Genomic DNA, 18,919 nt, shown 5'->3' on the forward strand with positions numbered 1-18,919 from the left:
GACGCATGCCTGTGGTGTGGGAGACCCGGGTTCGAATCCACTGTGAACCGCCAGTGTGTCCCTGAGCAAGACACTTAACCCCTAGTTGCTCCAGAGGCGTGCGACCTCTGACATATATAGCAATTGTAAGTCGCTTTGGATAAAAGCGTCAGCTAAAATGAATAAATGTAATGTAAAACTGGGCTTCACTTGTCTCAATTGAGTTCCAATGGGGTTGCTGTGTCCATTTATTTTACTGTCTATGGATGAACCTTGCGCGTGGTACACAAACGAACATGGAACAATACATTTATTAATACGAGTTAATAAAAAATAAAATTGTTCAGTGTTTGTTCATGTTTTTGTTGCTGTTACGTGATGTAGTGGTGTTTGACTAGGGGCGAGACGTGGGCTGATGACATTATATTTTCAGAAAATGTACGGATTCGCCATCAAGACAAAACGCAAAGGCGGCGTACCCTCTCGAGAACGGTCTCTCGACATGGCGTTAACGCCTTGGAGTCCCGAAGACATTAACGCCATGTCTCGTTCCCGTCTCTCAGGGAACCGAGGTTATGACAGTAACCGGAGACGTTTCACTCTTCCAAAACGCCAGATCCGTGTGGACGAAAATGCCTATCCACTAAAAATTTGTGCTCCGAAAAAAAAGGAACAAAAAAAAATCTCGGACACCCTATCAAACGTCATTGTATAGTGCAGGAAGGAAGAGGAGGAGGAGGAGGATGCGCGTCATGACAGACCTTCAAAGAATATTAAAGATAATTTTTTTTTTCTGTTTAGTTTTTTGTCTTATTTTTGTTCTTGTACTATTTGATTGTTCTTGTAAATACATAATGTACATTTCTACATTTTGGACTTTTATTTATGTTGCCTAGCAGCTATGGATTTTAATTTTACTATTATAGGTGAACATATAGGTGCATATATACGTGCATATATGTACCTATATAGGTATATGTATGCACATATATATGTGTACATATATGTGTATATATGTGTACATATATGTACATATATGTGTAAATATATGTGTGCATATATGTACATATATATATATGTACATATAATATAGGAAAACGGCCAATTTTATATATGTCACATATATTAAAAACCTATATCAAAACCTATATTGAAACATTTATGTTTATATAGGTTTTTTCCCCTGTGGGTTCTGTTTTGATTATTCCCGGAGCCATCTGAGACACTTTTTTTTAAAGGATGGGCACTTTTTATTTAACTTCTTTGGAACTGAAGCAATGCAACACCAGCTGACTGCAATGATAGAGCTTGACAGATCAAAGATAGTTTTTTAGACAACTTCGACTGGATTCGTCTAAAAGAAGAAAGTCATATACACCTACGATGCCTCTGGGTTTTTGGGTTAACTAACCCTTTAACAGCAGCTTTGTCCTTGACCTTTGCCTGTTATTCCTCGCCTTTTACCAGCCCCTGGTTGAGCTTGGTGCCTCACTGACAGTTTTTGAATTTGGCTTATTAATAAAGCACATATTAAGCCTCTTTCTGCTTTTTAGTCCACCTAGAAAACCTGACATGTATGCCTACTAACACAAACTAAGTCATCATACAGACAGATATGTTCTGACATGTTGTCTTCGGTAATATGAAATTTGTTCGGTGTAGTATGTTTGCATTTCAGTTCAACATTTGTTTGTTTTTGTGTACCAGAAATCAGTTTTATATTTTATCAATGTACAAAAACAAAATCTGTTTGAGCAGATAATATATTTATTAAAGTGTTTATTTGTAGTTTCTACTAAACAATAGTTCACACAAAAATAACAGTTTTAAATTTTAGAAGGCCACACATATTTAATATAGAAATAAATAAATATAAAACAGCGATCTAAGATAAATACTTCAGAATTTTGAACTGTCATTTGAAATTCACCCATGGAGTCCTGATATGTAATTCATGTAAATCTTTATTATTATTATTATTATTGTTTCAGTCTAACAGTAAGTGGGAGTACATTTCCTTTGGAAGTCAGTTGCAGCTATATGCTGCTGCAAATTGTTCATCAGCCTTAACTTTAATTGAAGAGCCGAGATGGACTTTGCTGTAAAAACGTACTCGGTTACTAACGTAACCTCGGTTCTCTCTAGAAGAGGGAACGAGTACTGCGTCTTAGCTAAGACGCTACGGGAAAAGTCTCTTTTCACGAAATACTGAAGCAAAAAATGATCCTTAATTTTGAATTTTTGTAAAGCGCATTTGCAGCAGTACACAGCCATAGGCGAGACGGCTCGCTCGCTCATTGGCTGCTCTGCGGCAAGTGCACAGCCTATCGAGCGCAGGCTGATGCAATATCGCTTCGCGCTTCATGCCACTTCCCGCCAAAACGGGTGTGGCCCAACCCTATAAAAGGAGCTCGAAAAGGCTGACTCACCTGATTTATTTCATCGCCGAAGCGAACCAGAGTGAATCGTACGCACGGCAGAGAACGCAGTACTTGTTCCCTTTTCTAGAGAGAACCGAGGTTACGTTAGTAACCGAGTACGTTCTCTTACGAGAGTTCTCTCGTACTGCGCACAGGGATCACACACCAATAACCTGAAGCAACTACCAGGATTTACAGTGCACAGTCACCTGAGGGACTCACAGAGAGTCCAGGACAGGAGAGGGGGGGGAACCTTCCGTCCCATATCTAGCAGCACCCGTAGATGCGGCAATACAACATCACACAGTCGAGGCAAGGCCTGACCAATGTGGCAATGCGGGTCTTACGCAATACTGCCCATATAACAGTCGGCAGCGCATAACGCTCACGAACTCAGAATTCCCATCAGGGCCCTGATTCGGTTATACCGACAGCAGCCTTGCTTGCAAGTCGGGAACCTCCAGGTTATAGAACCTGATAAATGTAGACGGCGAGGCCCAACCTGCCGCCATACATATATCCTGCAAGGAGATCCCAGTAGACCACGCCCACGATGAGGCGACGCCCCTTGTGGAGTGTGCTCTGACGCCCAGTGGGCACTGAAGACCCCTGGAAGCGTAAGCTAAAGCTATGGCGTCAACTATCCATCTGGATAGAGTCTGTCTCGAAACAGCCATTCCCTTGGAACGTCCACTGAACGAGACAAAGAGCTGCTCAGTCTGTCGAAAGACAGCGGAGCGAGACACATAAGCTCTTAAAACCCTAACAGGGCAAAGAAGACTCGAGTCTCCATCCTCTCCTGACACCGACAGGGCAGACAGGGCAATAACCTGAGCCCGAAACGGCATGTTGAGGGACTTTGGCACATAACCGTGCCTAGGTTTGAGTATGACCCTTGAGTCATTAGGCCCAAACTCCAAGCACGACTGGCTCACCGAGAGCGCGTGCAGGTCACCCACACGCTTCAGTAAAGAGAGAGCCAACAAGAATACTGTCTTGAACGACAGATGCTGGAGGCTAATCGATTGGATAGGCTCAAAAGGGGGACCCTTCATGGCCTCCAAAACCACCGCGAGGTCCCATATAGGGACTGACGGAGGTCTGGGAGGATTCAGCCTCCTAGCTCCTCTAAGGAAGCGGATGACCAAATCGTTCCTTCCTATTGACTGACCGAGCGCTGTTTCAGAAAACGCTGTGATGGCCGCCACATAAACGTTGAGTGTGGATGGGGCTCTGCCCTTATCCAACAGCTCCTGTAGGAAGGAGAAAACCTCCGTCACCTCACAACTAAGGGGTGAACATCCCCGAGCTGTGCACCAGCTGGAGAACACTGACCACTTCGAGGCATATAGCCGTCGTGTTGACGGAGCTCTAGCCTGAGTGATGGTATTTAGCACTCCCACTGAGAGATCAGCGGGTAACCGTTGAGCGCCCACACATGGAGGGACCACAACTCCGGTTGAGGGTGCCAAATCGAGCCCCTGGCCTGCGAGAGGAGGTCCCTCCTCAACGGCACTGGCCACGGGGCGATGTCTGCTAACTGCATCAAATCTGGGAACCATGGATGGTTCTTCCAAAAAGGTGCTACAAGCAGTATTGAACATCTCGTTTCTCTCACCCGTTCTATCACCTGCGGAAGGAGGGAGACGTATTTGACGATCTGTATTTGAAAATACGCGTCCTTCAGATCTATTGACATGAACCAGTCTCCTCTGCGAATATGCGCGAGGAGCTTCCTGGTCGTAAGCATTCTGAAACTGCGTTTCACCAATGCCTTGTTCAGCTGTCTTACATCCAGTATGGGCCTGAGACCCCCGTCTTTCTAGGGCACTAGAAAGTATCTGCTGTACAGCCCCCCCTCGCTTTGAGCTCGAGACACAGGCTCTACAGCCCCTTTGCTCAACAGTTTTGATATTTCGGCCCGAAGTATGTGTGCTACTTCTGTTTTGACCGTAGTTTCGACGTGCGCTAAAAAGCGCGGAGGGCGTCGAAAAAACTGTAGCGAGTAGCCTCTTTTTATTATGCCTAGCACCCAATCCGAAACCCCTGGAAGCGCTGACCATGCATCTGCATGAATGGCTAAGGGCTGGATGCGAAGCGCGCTCTGTTGACTGGGCAACGGCGGCGCTTAGGTGCGCTGCACCATGGGCGTTACGCCTATGGCATTTCACAGCGGGCAGATCGCTCCTCCTCGACCCCGTCCCGGCGCTTAACCGATTGAGTCGATCTTATAGGCGCGAGCCCTGTGTGCAGGGCTGTGCTTACATGTGGAGATGGGCACTGAGGAGTGGGCATCATCACTACATTTATAGCACCATCGGCCGTGGCCGGAACACCAGAAATAACACTCTTTTAAGGAAAAATCTGGGTAGCCGTGATAACGGCTTTTGTGTGCAGGCAAGCGGGCACTCGTGCAGGCTTGCGCGTTGCAGAAGATGCTGAGACAGTCACAATTCTTGGAACTGCAACAGCGGCGCGCTTGGGTGAGAGCTCGGGTGCAGCGGAACTCGTACACCGGCGCTTTCCTAGCAGTGCTAGGATGACTTCGGGGCTTCCGGCTTCACCGTAATCCTCTGCCGCGGCTCCCGCGGCGTGGGGCAACGGCTGGAAGAGCGAGAACGGGGTCCCGAGCTGCGTTGCTGACGCTGTCGCGATGACGCAGCTGGAGGCGGTGGGCGTGACTGAGAGCTTTGTGGGGCCGGTCTAGCGCGGCTCGCTGCAGAACCGGAGCGCTTTGGCAGGAAGTGCTTGAACGCCTAGTGACGCTTTCTGGTCCTCGACGAATCTCTCGACAAACTCGTTGACAGACGATCCGAAGAGGCCAGCAGGAGTCAGCGGCGCATCGAGGAACGCAGCGCGCTCAGACTCTGCGATGTCGAAAAGCGTTAGCCACAAATGCCTCTCAGCCACCGTAGCGGAAGCCATAACCCGTCCCATGGCCTGTGCAGCGGACTTAGTAGCGCGGAGGGAGAGATCCGAAGCACTCCTCAGATCCGCGAGACAGATCGCTTCAGGTCCCATCTCATCCAGCTTGCGGAGGAGATCGCCCTGGAAAATCTGCAGCGTGGCCATGGTGTGTAGCGCAGACGCAGCCTGCCCAGCAGCAGAGAAGATCCGTGCGAGCAGCGATGACGTCATGCGGCAGGCTTTCGATGGCAACGTCGCCTTCGTCCGACATCCAGCAGAGGATGCAGGCTTGGAGAAGAACGGCAGGCGAGTCCTCAGAGTCACCATCGGCATTAGCTCGTAGTGAGGGCAGCCGCCGTCAGCGAGCGCGAGCGCTGCATGGTCCTCACCCAGGCAGGAGACACAGATGACGTGAGGGTCTCCTTCGCTGAGCGGGGCTCTGCATGAGCCGCACGAGGGCATCTTTAAAAAGACGCAGCTCTTTTACGAGTGTGCGTCGCAGGGCGAACACACACAAGGATATATAAAAGGATATAGGCGCCGGAGAGCGCAGCAGGAATGGCAGTGGAAGGCGGCGAAGGCCAGCAGCTTCAGAAGTGGCTCGACCCGCTGAGATGCCTATCAGACAGCGCTTGCTTCCTTCGTGATCCAGCGATGCGTGAGCTTCGCTGAAGAGATGAAAAATCAGGTGAGTCAGCCTTTTCGAGCTCCTTTTATAGGGTTGGGCCACACCCGTTTCGGCGGGAAGTGGCATGAAGGGCGCGAAGCCCTTATTGGTCTGATATTGCATCACCCTGCGCTCGATAGGCTGTGCATTTGCCGCAGAGCAGCCAATGAGCGAGCGAGCCGTCTCGCCTATGGCTGTGTACTGCTGCAAATGCGCTTTACAAAAATTCAAAATTAAGGATAATTTTTTGCTTCAGTATTTCGTGAAAAGAGACTTTTCCCGTAGCGTCTTAGCTAAGACGCAGTACGAGAGAACTCTCGTAAGAGAACCACATTACATTTAAAAAGATACACTTCAGCTGAATCACCTGATCATCCTTGAGTCATTGTTGATTGGACCCCAATAATAGTTGATTGCAACATTTATTATTATTACTATTATCATTATTTGCAAAGCTCACATATATTTTTTATATTTTGTAAAACCTAAATAAGTTAAATCCCTTAATTGTGATGCCTACCCTGTTAAAAAATAAACTGTAGGAAAAACGGTACAATACTCAATTCTGAGAAAAATGCTTTACCTTTTTTTGGATTTAAATTTAATTCAAATGTTATTTATGCAAAAAAAAAAACAATCCTGAATTAAAAATGAATACTTGTGTATACATTTTATTTAGTATTTTATTTATGCATAAAGGAAACATCTCTCGTCTCCTCACAAAAAAACAATAAATGTGACTGAAGAGTCTGAAGAATTAACAATTTGTGTTGCATTTACTATCATAAGTATTTTTTTTTTTTTGGAAAACACCTTCATCTGAAGAGAAGGAATTCAGTGAAGTTGTTACATCAGTGACTGCAACATCATGCACGAAAAAAGTGATGCTTTGTTAACTACTACTGATGATCTCGGTCTGTCCGGGTAAATACCTAAAATCATTTCAATCTTCCATTGCTACTTTCTTTTTAATTCGTATATCCAAGTGTGCAAACTGCAATAATGTTCCCAACACTTCGGAGAGATGTTTTGATTAATAATTACAAACCAAGAATGTGTGTGTGTGTGTGTATACACGCAATGCAAATTCAACTGTATGTGTATATAGATGATCATTCCACACATTTCTCTCCAGTGTTTTAGAATTATATTAGCATAGAAAGGTACTTAAAATACACAAAGCTTGTTGCTATAGAACTAAAAGTTTAAACCAATTCAGTTACAGTATATAAACATGTAACATTACAAAGAAAAATATTACATTGTCATTACATTGAAATGCAGCAATCCTTTGTCAATAAACAGCAGACATCCCTCTAAAGATATACTCTCTTTGTAGTTGCCAGATACTAACACCAGAAAGCATTCTGATGCAAGGAAATGCCCAATTAAATCCCTAACTGTCCAACAGCACTTAAAAAATACAGACGATACTCTCGTCAAACAGTAGATATCATGTTAAAGATAGAATGAGAAGTTAATAAACTGAAAAAGACAATATCATTTGATGACACAATAACATCAGACCTCTGCCCTTGTCATCCGTTAGTGTCCTGAAGGCATTGCATATGCAGATTCACATGAAAGCAAACCTATGCATGAGCCAACACTGCTATATCACACTGGAAACCTCCACTTTAAAACAACAAAGTCTTACAACAAAACTATATCAATAGAGATTTTAACACAGCTGTGATAGAACAATATAATGCAATATAATGTTAAAAATGACTTTGGAGAGAAAACAGGCAGACTATCTGTTCTCATGTCAACGTTTCAATAAAATAAAATGTATATAATTATTATTGTGCAAAAAAAAAAAAAAAAAAACAACCTTGACCATCCTAAAGCCACAAGATCTTATTATATGTTGCACATATGAATCTGTACATGAAATTGTGGGGCTTTTGGACATTTTCATTGTGTCATTTACCACGTAGATGCATTAACAGTGGAGCCAATACTTGAATAAATCTCACAAAAACATATCTCAGCCATATATCACTCCAAAATCAGAAAAGAAAAACACATTTAGCATACAGAAAATGAAGCCTAAAACTATTTTATCACATTTTACTCCTTTGGTTCTCATTACGTAATTCAACCAAAAGAATTCCCATTGCCCAAATAAAGCCAGTAAAACAAAATTAAATATATTATTTTAATGTACATCCAAAAACACAATTTTGTATGGTATTAAGAACATCAGTGAAATTGGCTAAAGGTTCATAAAAATAATGTAACAATGAAAAACTTAATGGCATAAAATAGACCTCATTTTCTTGATGCACAATTTCTGATTGTGAGGACCAGTGACGGGCAGAACATGGCCTTGACAGCTCTTGTGAGATTTGACCAGTCATTAAGTGAGTGAAGGCAGAGTAAGGGACTCTTCCAGTGAGCAGAACTCAACTGGCGGCTTCATTTCCACCAGAGAACAAACCAGCTGTTACACAGAGCAATATACACATCTTTCAAATTCATACATAGTTACGATATTAGATCAAACATTTATCATTGAGAATAAGCCTGTGAATGCTTAATGAATTAATGTCTAGAACCACACTGTGCATGTCCATATGATTACATATTGGTGCAGTGTAACAAACAGATGTCTGGATGGTAGTCCCTTAGCACTTTACAGCAGGCCTATACATCACACAATGCTGTTACATCTTACATATAGTAAGTATCAATGTATGTCAGTCAATAGATGATGGGTTGTACCTTTTTTATGTTTTTTGTTTTGGTTAGTAACATGAAATTCTCATGTTAGGTGTGTTTTTTTGTTCCTCACCTCTTAAAAGTACACCACAATATATTACCAAAAAGTATAAAACAACCCTCAATGTTCAAACAACCTTGTTCGTTTCTGAACAAAGAAACAAGAGAGGAGGATTTCCGCTCTTCCTGTCTGTAGCATATCTCTCTGTCAGCAGGTGGAGCCACGGTGCCAGTGGATCTGAGAGAGGTCTGGGTGTGCTGTCGTCTAAAGAGGACGGTGTCAGACAGCGAGGCGTCCCGGGGCGGGATGGAGAGGACTCCATGTGGAAGGAGGGGCTGCGGGAGGATCCTGGGTGAAAGAGCACGGCTGGGCCTCCACTTTAGCCACTCCACGACCCTGACACAGTCGCCGGTGTCTCAACAGTCGGTCTGTCCGCGAGAAGCTCTTAAGGTGGAAAACAGAGAAGTTAGTGGAAGTGTTCAACTAAACCATTTACACTTTTGACTTCACCTCAGTGATTCTTTTTCCTTGTGTTTATTTAATGAAAATCCCAAATTACAAACTATATATTTATTCCTTTATAAGTGTGTTCCATTTGCACATGGCTACAATGTTTGTTGGGTTGAAATGAGGTTCTTATTTAGAAGATCAAAATAATAATAATAATAATAATAATAATAATACAATTCTTAAGGTTCTCTAAAGTTCTTATTAATTTCCTCATCCTCACGTCACTTTAAGTTTTGGTTACTTAGACTTTAAATGGAGGGACAGAAACCACGCAGGTTTGAATAAAAATATCACTCTTTTTGTTTCAAAGAATGGCCCAAGTCTTGTGGTTCAGAACAACATGTGTGTGAGTAAATGGTGACAGAATGTAAGGTTCACAAGTGTTTAAGGGCAAACCAACTGAACTTGTTCAGACACCTACCAAGCAGTATCATTAAGCAGTTGACATTTAACCTTTGTATTTCAATGTAATGCATTATTTCCCAATCTGGTAATAAAACCAATTCCAGACAGCTGTAAGGACAAAAGCAATGTTCACACTACTAGCAACTCTGTTGCTTTGGCTCACCAGTTTAAGCAAACTTGGTCGCTTATAGGTGTTTCCTGCAGCTACAATACGTCTGCTTCTAACAGTACTTCAGGCATGAGAGGACTCTTTTTTTTTATTACAAAAGAGAAAGCCTGATGAACATCTGGCGATATTTTTGCAGTGAGCAGACTTGATTTCATGTTAAAACCTCTGTCTAATAGGATTAGCTTCTCCATCTTCCTAGCATTTCACTACAGCATTTGACATGACAAAGATGACCTGTGCTCCACTGACTTCATTCAACGCCTAATCACATTAAGTTGAATATTTCAACTTTCTCAAATGAACACGCCCAACATTGTGTCACCGATGGTTTCGTTCACTGGAGGTCGGCTGCTCTCATTGAAAATGCTGATCTCTTTGTTGCTGAAAGTTTCTTGCGGTGTGAACGGGGCTAATGAATGAATGATCATGGGTGTTGCCCCATACCTTAAAACCGCAGTGTTATAAAACGTGTTCTTACCTGTTGGCAGCGCTCACACTGGTAAGGCTTTTCACCACTGTGAACACGCTTGTGTCTCTCCAGATGGTACCTCTGAATGAAGCGCATGTCACACATGTCACAAGCAAACGGCTTCTCTCCTAACAGAGAAAAACGGTCTTTATTAAAGCACCCCACCTCTTCCTTCTCACAGCATGCCAAAACATACTACATCTACAAAGAGTCGGAAACACTGTTTATGGACATGCTAAGATCAAGACTGATTGTCATATGGGTTCCCACATGAGAGCGTATATGCATGCTTAGTAATAAAGTATTTGACACCATACAAACTCGAGTTTGTAGAGTTTAATATGGAATAAAAAAAACTGCTTGGCTGTAAAGTGACACACTGGGGTTTTGGTTTGTAAAATCAGAAACCTAGTTTGAGACTCGATTATGCTTCAATACTTGCAAATAAACTTAATAAACACAAAAACACACCCCTTTAGAAACATGAGGCAGGAGCACATACACAGATATTGTGAAACCTGATACTACACGCAAGTGTGACGTGAATCTTGCGAAATTTGTGCCAATGAGCAGAAAATTAAAGGGGAGAAACATTTTTATAGGTCTTGACTTTGATACAAATATTATATCACGCAGGATATAGCTAACACATATTTCAAAAGTAACAGTTCTTACACTTATTTTGGCTATTAAGTCACTTATCGCATTGTTTTTTTTTCCCTCCGTAAATATCTTAACTACAAAACATATCCAAACTTTAAATCCAATCAAGAATACTGGGTACAAATCGGGGGTACAGTGAGCGGACACATACCAGTATGAGTGAGGCTGTGTCTTTCCAAGTGGTAACGTTGGAAAAACCGCATGTCGCACATCGAGCAAGCATACGGCTTCACCCCTAAATGTAGAGTCAATTTTAGTGAGTGAATGTCTTTACACAACATTCAAAGCAACAAACAATTTCTACGCTGTTTAAAAATGTAGACCATGCTACTGATTTTGTATTTGTTTTCTGCATGCTGATCTTAAATAGTCATCACATCTCTTGCCATATTATAAGATCAAAAATTCCTTGTCTACTGCAGTTTGTGTGTTTGAATGGTTTAAATTGAAATAATTTCCCTAAACAACAAAGCAAAAGTGGTTAAAGTAAAATGTTTTTATGTGTGTGTGTGTGTTTTAGCATGCAGAAAAACGAACACTGACTACAAAAAGGCAGGGGTTTGAGATGACACATACCCGTATGAGTGAGGCTGTGTCTCTGCAGGTGGTAACGCTGAAAAAACCTCATGTCACACATCGAGCAAGCATACGGCTTCACTCCTGAATGCACAGAGCACCAACAGTTCATGTATGCGTTTCTGTTAATATAGCCTTTTTTTTCTTTTGAGTCCTGCTCATACTAACTTCTACGGAGCCCCTCTGGTCCCACTTTGTCAAAAAAATAAAAATTAACTCTCGTGGCCTCTCGTTAATTATCTCGTGGCCTCAAGGTAAGTAACTCGTGGCATCAAGATAAGTAACTCGTGGCCTCAAGATACTAACTCGTGGCCTCAAGATACTAACTCGTGGCCTCAAGATACTAACTCGTGGCCTCAAGATACTAACTCGTGGCCTCAAGATACTAACTCGTGGCCTCAAGATAAGTAACTCGTGGCCTCAAGGTAAGTAACTCGTGGCCTCAAGATACTAACTCGTGGCCTCAAGATACTAACTCGTGGCCTCAAGATAAGTAACTCGTGGCCTCAAGATAAGTAACTCGTGGCCTCAAGATACTAACTCGTGGCCTCAAGATAAGTAACTCGTGGCCTCAAGATACTAACTCGTGGCCTCAAGATAAGTAACTCGTGGCCTCAAGATAAGTAACTCGTGGCCTCAAGATAAGTAACTCGTGGCCTCAAGATAAGTAACTCGTGGCCTCAAGATAAGTTACTCGTGGCCTCAAGATAAGTTACTCGTGGCCTCAAGCTAAGTAACTCGTGGCCTCAAGATACTAACTCGTGGCCTCAAGATAAGTAACTCGTGGCCTCAAGATAAGTAACTCGTGGCCTCAAGATAAGTAACTCGTGGCCTCAAGATAAGTAACTCGTGGCCTCAAGATAAGTAACTCGTGGCCTCAAGATACTAACTCGTGGCCTCAAAATAAGTAACTCGTGGCCTCAAGATAAGTAACTCGTGGCCTCAAGATAAGTAACTCGTGGCCTCAAGATAAGTAACTCGTGGCCTCAAGATACTAACTCGTGGCCTCAAGATAAGTAACTCGTGGCTTCAAGATAAGTAACTCGTGGCCTCAAGAAACTAACTCATGGCCTCAAGATACTAACTCGTGGCCTCAAGATAAGTAACTCGTGGCCTCAAGATAAGTAACTCGTGGCCTCAAGATACTAACTCGTGGCCTCAAGATAAGTAACTCGTGGCCTCAAGATACTAACTCGTGGCCTCAAGATAAGTAACTCGTGGCCTCAAGAAACTAACTCGTGGCCTCAAGATACTAACTCGTGGCCTCAAGATAAGTAACTCGTGGCCTCAAGATAAGTAACTCGTGGCCTCAAGATACTAACTCGTGGCCTCAAGATACTAACTCGTGGCCTCAAGATACTAACTCGTGGCCTCAAGATAAGTAACTCGTGGCCTCAAGATAAGTAACTCGTGGCCTCAAGATAAGTAACTCGTGGCCTCAAGATAAGTAACTCGTGGCCTCAAGATACTAACTCGTGGCCTCAAGATAAGTAACTCGTGGCCTCAAAATAAGTAACCCGTGGCCTCAAGATACTAACTCGTGGCCTCAAAATAAGTAACTCGTGGCCTCAAGATAAGTAAATCTTTGTAACGTAAATCTCTTCAGATGACATAGATGCCGGACAACTTTGTTGTTGTGATTAACGTAAACACGCAATTCATACTTTGCAGTCACGTGACTACAATGGATACCTGGCGGGCAACAAACGCTGACAAAATGCATCCAAGTGTGCATCCAATCGTACAACAACTATCTGGCATGCAGGTGACGATTGTTTACACCTCAAAACACTAACTTTTGTATATTAAAACTGACTATAAGTCCTGGCAAGATCTTATTAATTCATACTTTGCACGTGACGTCACAAGTACTGGCAAGGAAATACCGGGAAATACACATAAATACGTACAGCCAGACGGAGGTACCGTGACCTAAGCCTAGAACGCCCTCTGCTGACGTTTTATCGTAGGCTACACGGACATGCTTTTCCAAAATGTGAAACACTTCAATAATTAATGAACCAGTCTGCACACTACTATAGGCTAACTTAAAATCAGAATCAGAAATACTTTATTGATATTGATAACCCGGGGGACAATTTTGTCACAGTTGATGTGCACATCAATACATTTAAAGGAATATAAATAATAATAGAAGTTGGTAAATAAACAAGTAGCATATATACATGTAAAAATATAAATATATGCTATAAAATATGAAGAATAAAGGAATTATAAAGGACTATGGATATGCAGCCTACAAGATTTACATTACTGTATTAACAGAATTGAATTCATTGTGATGAAAAGTACTAGTAAATAAATAGAAGCAGAACTGAAGCAAACTATATTACACTGAATATTAAAACAGAAAATATTGCACAGAATGTGAAGTATTACATTGAACTACAGTACAGGGTCCAGTTTAATAACAAAGGGTCCATGTGTCAATTCATTATCTTGAGGCCACGAGTTACTTATCTTAAGGCCACGAGTTACTTATCTTGAGGCCACGAGTTACTTATCTTGAGGCCACGAGTTACTTATCTTGAGGCCACGAGTTACTTATCTTGAGGCCACGAGTTACTTATCTTGAGGCCACGAGTTACTTATCTTGAGGCCACGAGTTACTTATCTTGAGGCCACGAGTTACTTATCTTGAGGCCACGAGTTACTTATCTAGAGGCCACGAGTTACTTATCTAGAGGCCACGAGTTACTTATCTAGAGGCCACGAGTTACTTATCTTGAGGCCACGAGTTAGTATCTTGAGGCCACGAGTTACTTATCCTGAGGCCACGAGATAGTTATAAAAAAATTTTTTTTGATAACGTGAGACCAAAGGGGCTCCATAAAATGCATCTGCATTAACCAAAAAAAACAACAACTTACAAATAAAATTTGGACTATATTACAAAGCATCATGAAATTAGATAAAGTATTGTGTGTGCATTATAATCATTTTAAATTTAACATGATATTTTGTCAAGTCAAGTCCCCTTTATTTATATAGCGTTTTAAACAAAGTTCATTGTGTCAAAGCAACTGAACAACATTAATTAGGAAAACAGTGTGACAATAGTGCAAAGTGACAGTTAAAGGCAGTTCATCACTGAATTCAGTGATGTCATCTCTGTTCAGTTTAAAGTTTCAGTTTTGTGTGTGCCACAGAGATTTAGTTGTGTTGATAATCCCCCTCCTCTGTAATCAGATGAGCAAATATTCTGTAAAACAAATAATGCTGCTTTGGAAAAAAGGAGGTGGCATTATCATCATCAGCATATTTTTTAATGCATGCTGAATAGGAAAAATGCAAACTCGAGTTTGTTGTAGTTTAAACAGATTGCGTCTCTCTCCATAACATACAGAGAGCTTTCTTAGGGCTCGCAAAATTTCTAAATCCCTGGGAGCCTTTCAGGCTGACATTCTTTAGATTTCGGTAGTCCAAAATGAATTTAACTAGCTCGAATAAAAAACTAAAATAAATAAATAAAATCCAGGGCTAAACTTTACTGCATACAAATCAGCATCATCACAAACTTCTGTGACTGTATTTTTCCTTCAATTAACAAGTCAAGAGAGTAGGGGTGCAACGGATCACGGTTCGGATTATATTACGGATTTGGAGTCATAGATTTAATCATTTTTAGGATTAGCAAAAAAATTATATATATATGAAATGTTGATCACAAAAGAAGATATTTTTAAGAATTTTAAAGACTTCAATAGTAGTGAAATAAATACTATGGAAGTCAATGGGGATCATCAACTGATTACCAGCATTCTTCAAAATATCTTTTTTGTTCAACATAAGAAAGAAACACATGGAAAGACATGAGGGCGAGTAAATAATGACAACATTTTTGGGTGAACTATCCCTATAACATTAATGACACAGACAGCAGCAGCTATTTATAGCCTGCTGTCCCTTTAAGAATGAATGCAGGTATCCAATATAATGATACATGTGCAATTTCTTCTCTACTGTTAGAGAGACATAACCTACTGTGTTGACGGGAATACTTGCCGAGAGTGTTATTTTGAGATAATTTTGTGTGTATGTGCCCATTCAAGCTCAAGGATACGCAAAAGAGGAATCAATTCTGTGCTTGCGTGCTGTCTGAAACGCTGCTCTCCGTGTGCGAGTAAAAAAAGAAAATTTCTCTTTTGCCTCTTCATATGCCAGAATGATCTATGATCCGTTTCACCATTACAAGCAAGTGAACAATGTGAATCAAGGAAGTAATTTCATATTGCTATTCAAGACAGCCAGTCGGGCAGGGAGGTGATGCATTTTGGAAGCTCGACTTGAAGATAAAATAGCCTCTGGCTAGTGATTTTGCGAGCCCTGCTTTGAGAGGCAATTCATAATAATGTATAAATATACAGAGATTTCACCTACCCATATGGGTGAGGCTGTGTCTCTGTAGATGGTAACGCTGGAAAAAACGCATGTCGCACATGGTGCAAGCATAAGGCTTCACCCCTAAATGCACAAAGTAGTATTGTATTAGCCTTACTGCCACCTGTCAACTTAAACCAAGAACTCACGGATCCTGCTCAACTCACAGAACAACGTAAAAAAAAGGAGGAAGTTTTCAGTACAGTCTCATTAGTCAAGAAAGGGGAGTTATGCCTAAAATGCTAAGAGCAGTTCACAAACTGAGCATTTACTAGACATGAAATACTATGCAATGCTGCCACATTAGAAATATGCTAATAGTTTTGGCGAAAAACTTTGGGTTAAAATGTAACTATGAGCTTATAGATTTAGGCATTTCTACCTTTTGGGTAGTGATTTCTCTTTTTTTCTTGATACTTTAGGCACTAGTACTATAGAATAATAATTATTATTTCATTTTTTTTGATTAAGACCGAAGATTATTAAGATCATTTTGGTATGAATTTATGCATTGACTGTAAAATGGTTTATGAAAGTGGACAAAATTGTAATTTCCTTATAAAAATAATATGTATAAATCTGTAGTATTAAGGATAGCTGACAGTATACACTTTAACCCATGAGCACATTCATTTAATTTATATTTATATAAGTAGGCACACTCCATTTTTCCTGTCTAAAAGTAATGAACTAAACTAATTAACACTGAAATTGCATACTTCCAGTTTCCTGTTAAATCATCAAGACAGAGCTCAGATATGATCTAAGGGGGGTAAGACAGAAAGACACATACCCGTATGAGTGAGGCTGTGTCTCTGAAGATGGTAACGGTGGAAAAAACGCATGTCACACATGGAACAAGCATACGGCTTCACCCCTAAATGACCAAAGCAAAATATTAACCATACGCATCATCTTAATAATACAACCTAACAGATTTTAATTGGGAATCAAAAGATAATAGCCTAAGCTGTCATGTTAGTATGACTAGATCATGGTTAGTTCCTAACACGAGCTTCACAGTCAAAATATACAATCCGACAAAGAGTTTTTGGAAAAGCATATTGTCATAATTATTGCCCAATACAGAAATCTCTATCTTCATTAACTGACTGTAATTGTACTGTGATTATATTGCCTATAATAAACATTTTTGTTCTCCACAAAGTCTTCCAAATAACAACAACAATAATAATAATAATAATAATAATAATAAAGATGATATATCCTGCTCATGAACCAACTATCAATGAATCAACTACTATGAGTCAAACATGAACCACTGCAGTAAATTATGATCTGGATATTAGTCATTCCTTCATAAAGTGAATAACTATGACTGACACTCTGTGAGTGTACTTCAGGGAAACTTCACTGGTCCTCTTCCGAAAACCTTTTTAACAAATCTGAACAAGATAAACATTTAATGGTAAAAGCTCATAATTATGAACATTATGTTCATTTATTTTACATGCTGAAGTAAACCAGCAGTGTGAGAGGGGTACAAAGAGACGACACATACCCGTATGGGTGATGCTGTGTCTCTGGAGATGGTAGCGTTGGAAAAACCGCATGTCACACATTGAGCAAGCAAATGGCTTCACCCCTAAATGCAGAGTACTAGTATTAGAATGGACTTGCGGATATCAGCTTCAATATAGCCACAAAAACAACAACAACAAGCTAGGTCTGGGCGATCTTGCGTAATCACGGAACCAGATTTACTGACTAGATGCGCATGATCATATCGGTAGATATATTACCCAGCCCTACAACAAACAATAAATAAATAAATAATTTTAGATGAATAACCTAAAAATAATATAATTATAATAACCAAAAATGAAAACCGTGTTCACAATAGGCTCATTCTCAGGAAATGGTGCCATTTGTGCCCCATGAATGAAATACAAAAATTGTTGGAAAAACACAGATATTGCAAAAACTAATAAACAATAGTTTAACAGACTCCCCTTTTAGATTTAATATGAAATTGTTACCACGCAAAACAATGATAAAAAGTAAACGCTGATGATGTATAGTTTTAAGGCTGCTGCATGGCACCAGTGTTATTGCTTCTTGTTAGTGCTGTTTATAATGCCGGGGCCATCTAATCATTTACAATGTTTGAAACTGCTTTAAAATTAAGCATTCTGTGTAGATTTCTAATGGGTCAGACATGTACTGTAGGCTGTGTTGACTTACACACATAATGGGCTTTGTGCAATGATCTCGTCTCTGGAATGGAGGCACAGTGTGGTTGTTTGTGTGACACGTGACCGATTTCTGCCGCAGCTTTTTCTTTTTCTGCGTTACGCTCCATATTGCACACAACTGTGTTCCTGCAGCTTTCAAACTATATTCAACCGCAGGTGAGCATGGATGGACAACTTTAACACATGGGCAGTAGCAACTAGTAGACTCTGTGTGTTGCACACACACCATCTGCATGGACCAATATTTTGGAGGACATTTGTTATAGATAACCCTAAATGCCCTGATATACTTTAAGTTCAATCGAAGACAAACTGGTATGATGTAATTTTGAACAAAGTCATGTCAGAACAAATTTTGTTTCAGCTTTACTGAACATTTGCATCTGGTAAAAGCCCTTAAACTACCATTAGTCCATGGTGATTACACATCTTTGAATGACTAATGAATATTTAATTTCACAAACCTTGCAAACTTAGTCGAATCCAGCTGTGAGATCTTGTGATCATTTTTATCCAACACGATCATGTGTTCTCTGTGTGGCGCTCGACCCGTGTCAATTGAATGCTTTAAACTTTAAACGTGATTTCAAATTATGCTGCACTTTATGTTTTCGCCCACTGTGATATTCATGTCATTTTTACTGTGTAAAATGAGTGTTACCTTGGCTTTATTTGAAAAAGAAATGATTCCCAATGCACACAAAACTTCCCAGAATACTGAGGCAATCAATACTGCTCAACCATCAATTACAACCCTCGACTGGTGTTGTCACAGTACCAAAATTTACCAAGATACCAGTGAAAATCCACGG

General features: G+C 41.0%; 1 protein-coding gene across 26 annotated transcripts in view; it reads right to left on the bottom strand.

Moving 5' to 3' along the window:
* Window positions 1–8,606: 8,606 nt before the first annotated feature.
* The window catches only part of LOC132119176 (gastrula zinc finger protein XlCGF46.1-like), a 30,906-nt gene continuing 20,593 nt past the window's right edge, over window positions 8,607–18,919 (bottom strand). For 13 of the 26 annotated variants that reach the window (XM_059528960.1, XM_059528981.1, XM_059528979.1 and 10 more), the window contains 7 exons: window positions 17,414–17,497; window positions 16,685–16,768; window positions 15,892–15,975; window positions 11,491–11,574; window positions 11,066–11,149; window positions 10,261–10,379; window positions 8,607–9,142 (listed from right to left, as the gene is read on the bottom strand). In XM_059528960.1, the coding sequence (XP_059384943.1) occupies window positions 8,978–9,142; window positions 10,261–10,379; window positions 11,066–11,149; window positions 11,491–11,574; window positions 15,892–15,975; window positions 16,685–16,768; window positions 17,414–17,497 (704 nt within the window). In that variant the 3' untranslated portion in view covers window positions 8,607–8,977. The remainder of the gene's footprint in view (window positions 9,143–10,260; window positions 10,380–11,065; window positions 11,150–11,490; window positions 11,575–15,891; window positions 15,976–16,684; window positions 16,769–17,413; window positions 17,498–18,919) is intronic. The other 13 variants (XM_059528985.1, XM_059528978.1, XM_059528977.1 and 10 more) reach the window with 6 other exon arrangements.

This window comes from Carassius carassius, chromosome 38 (assembly GCF_963082965.1).
Source record: "Carassius carassius chromosome 38, fCarCar2.1, whole genome shotgun sequence".
NCBI classification, from domain to species: domain Eukaryota; kingdom Metazoa; phylum Chordata; class Actinopteri; order Cypriniformes; family Cyprinidae; genus Carassius; species Carassius carassius.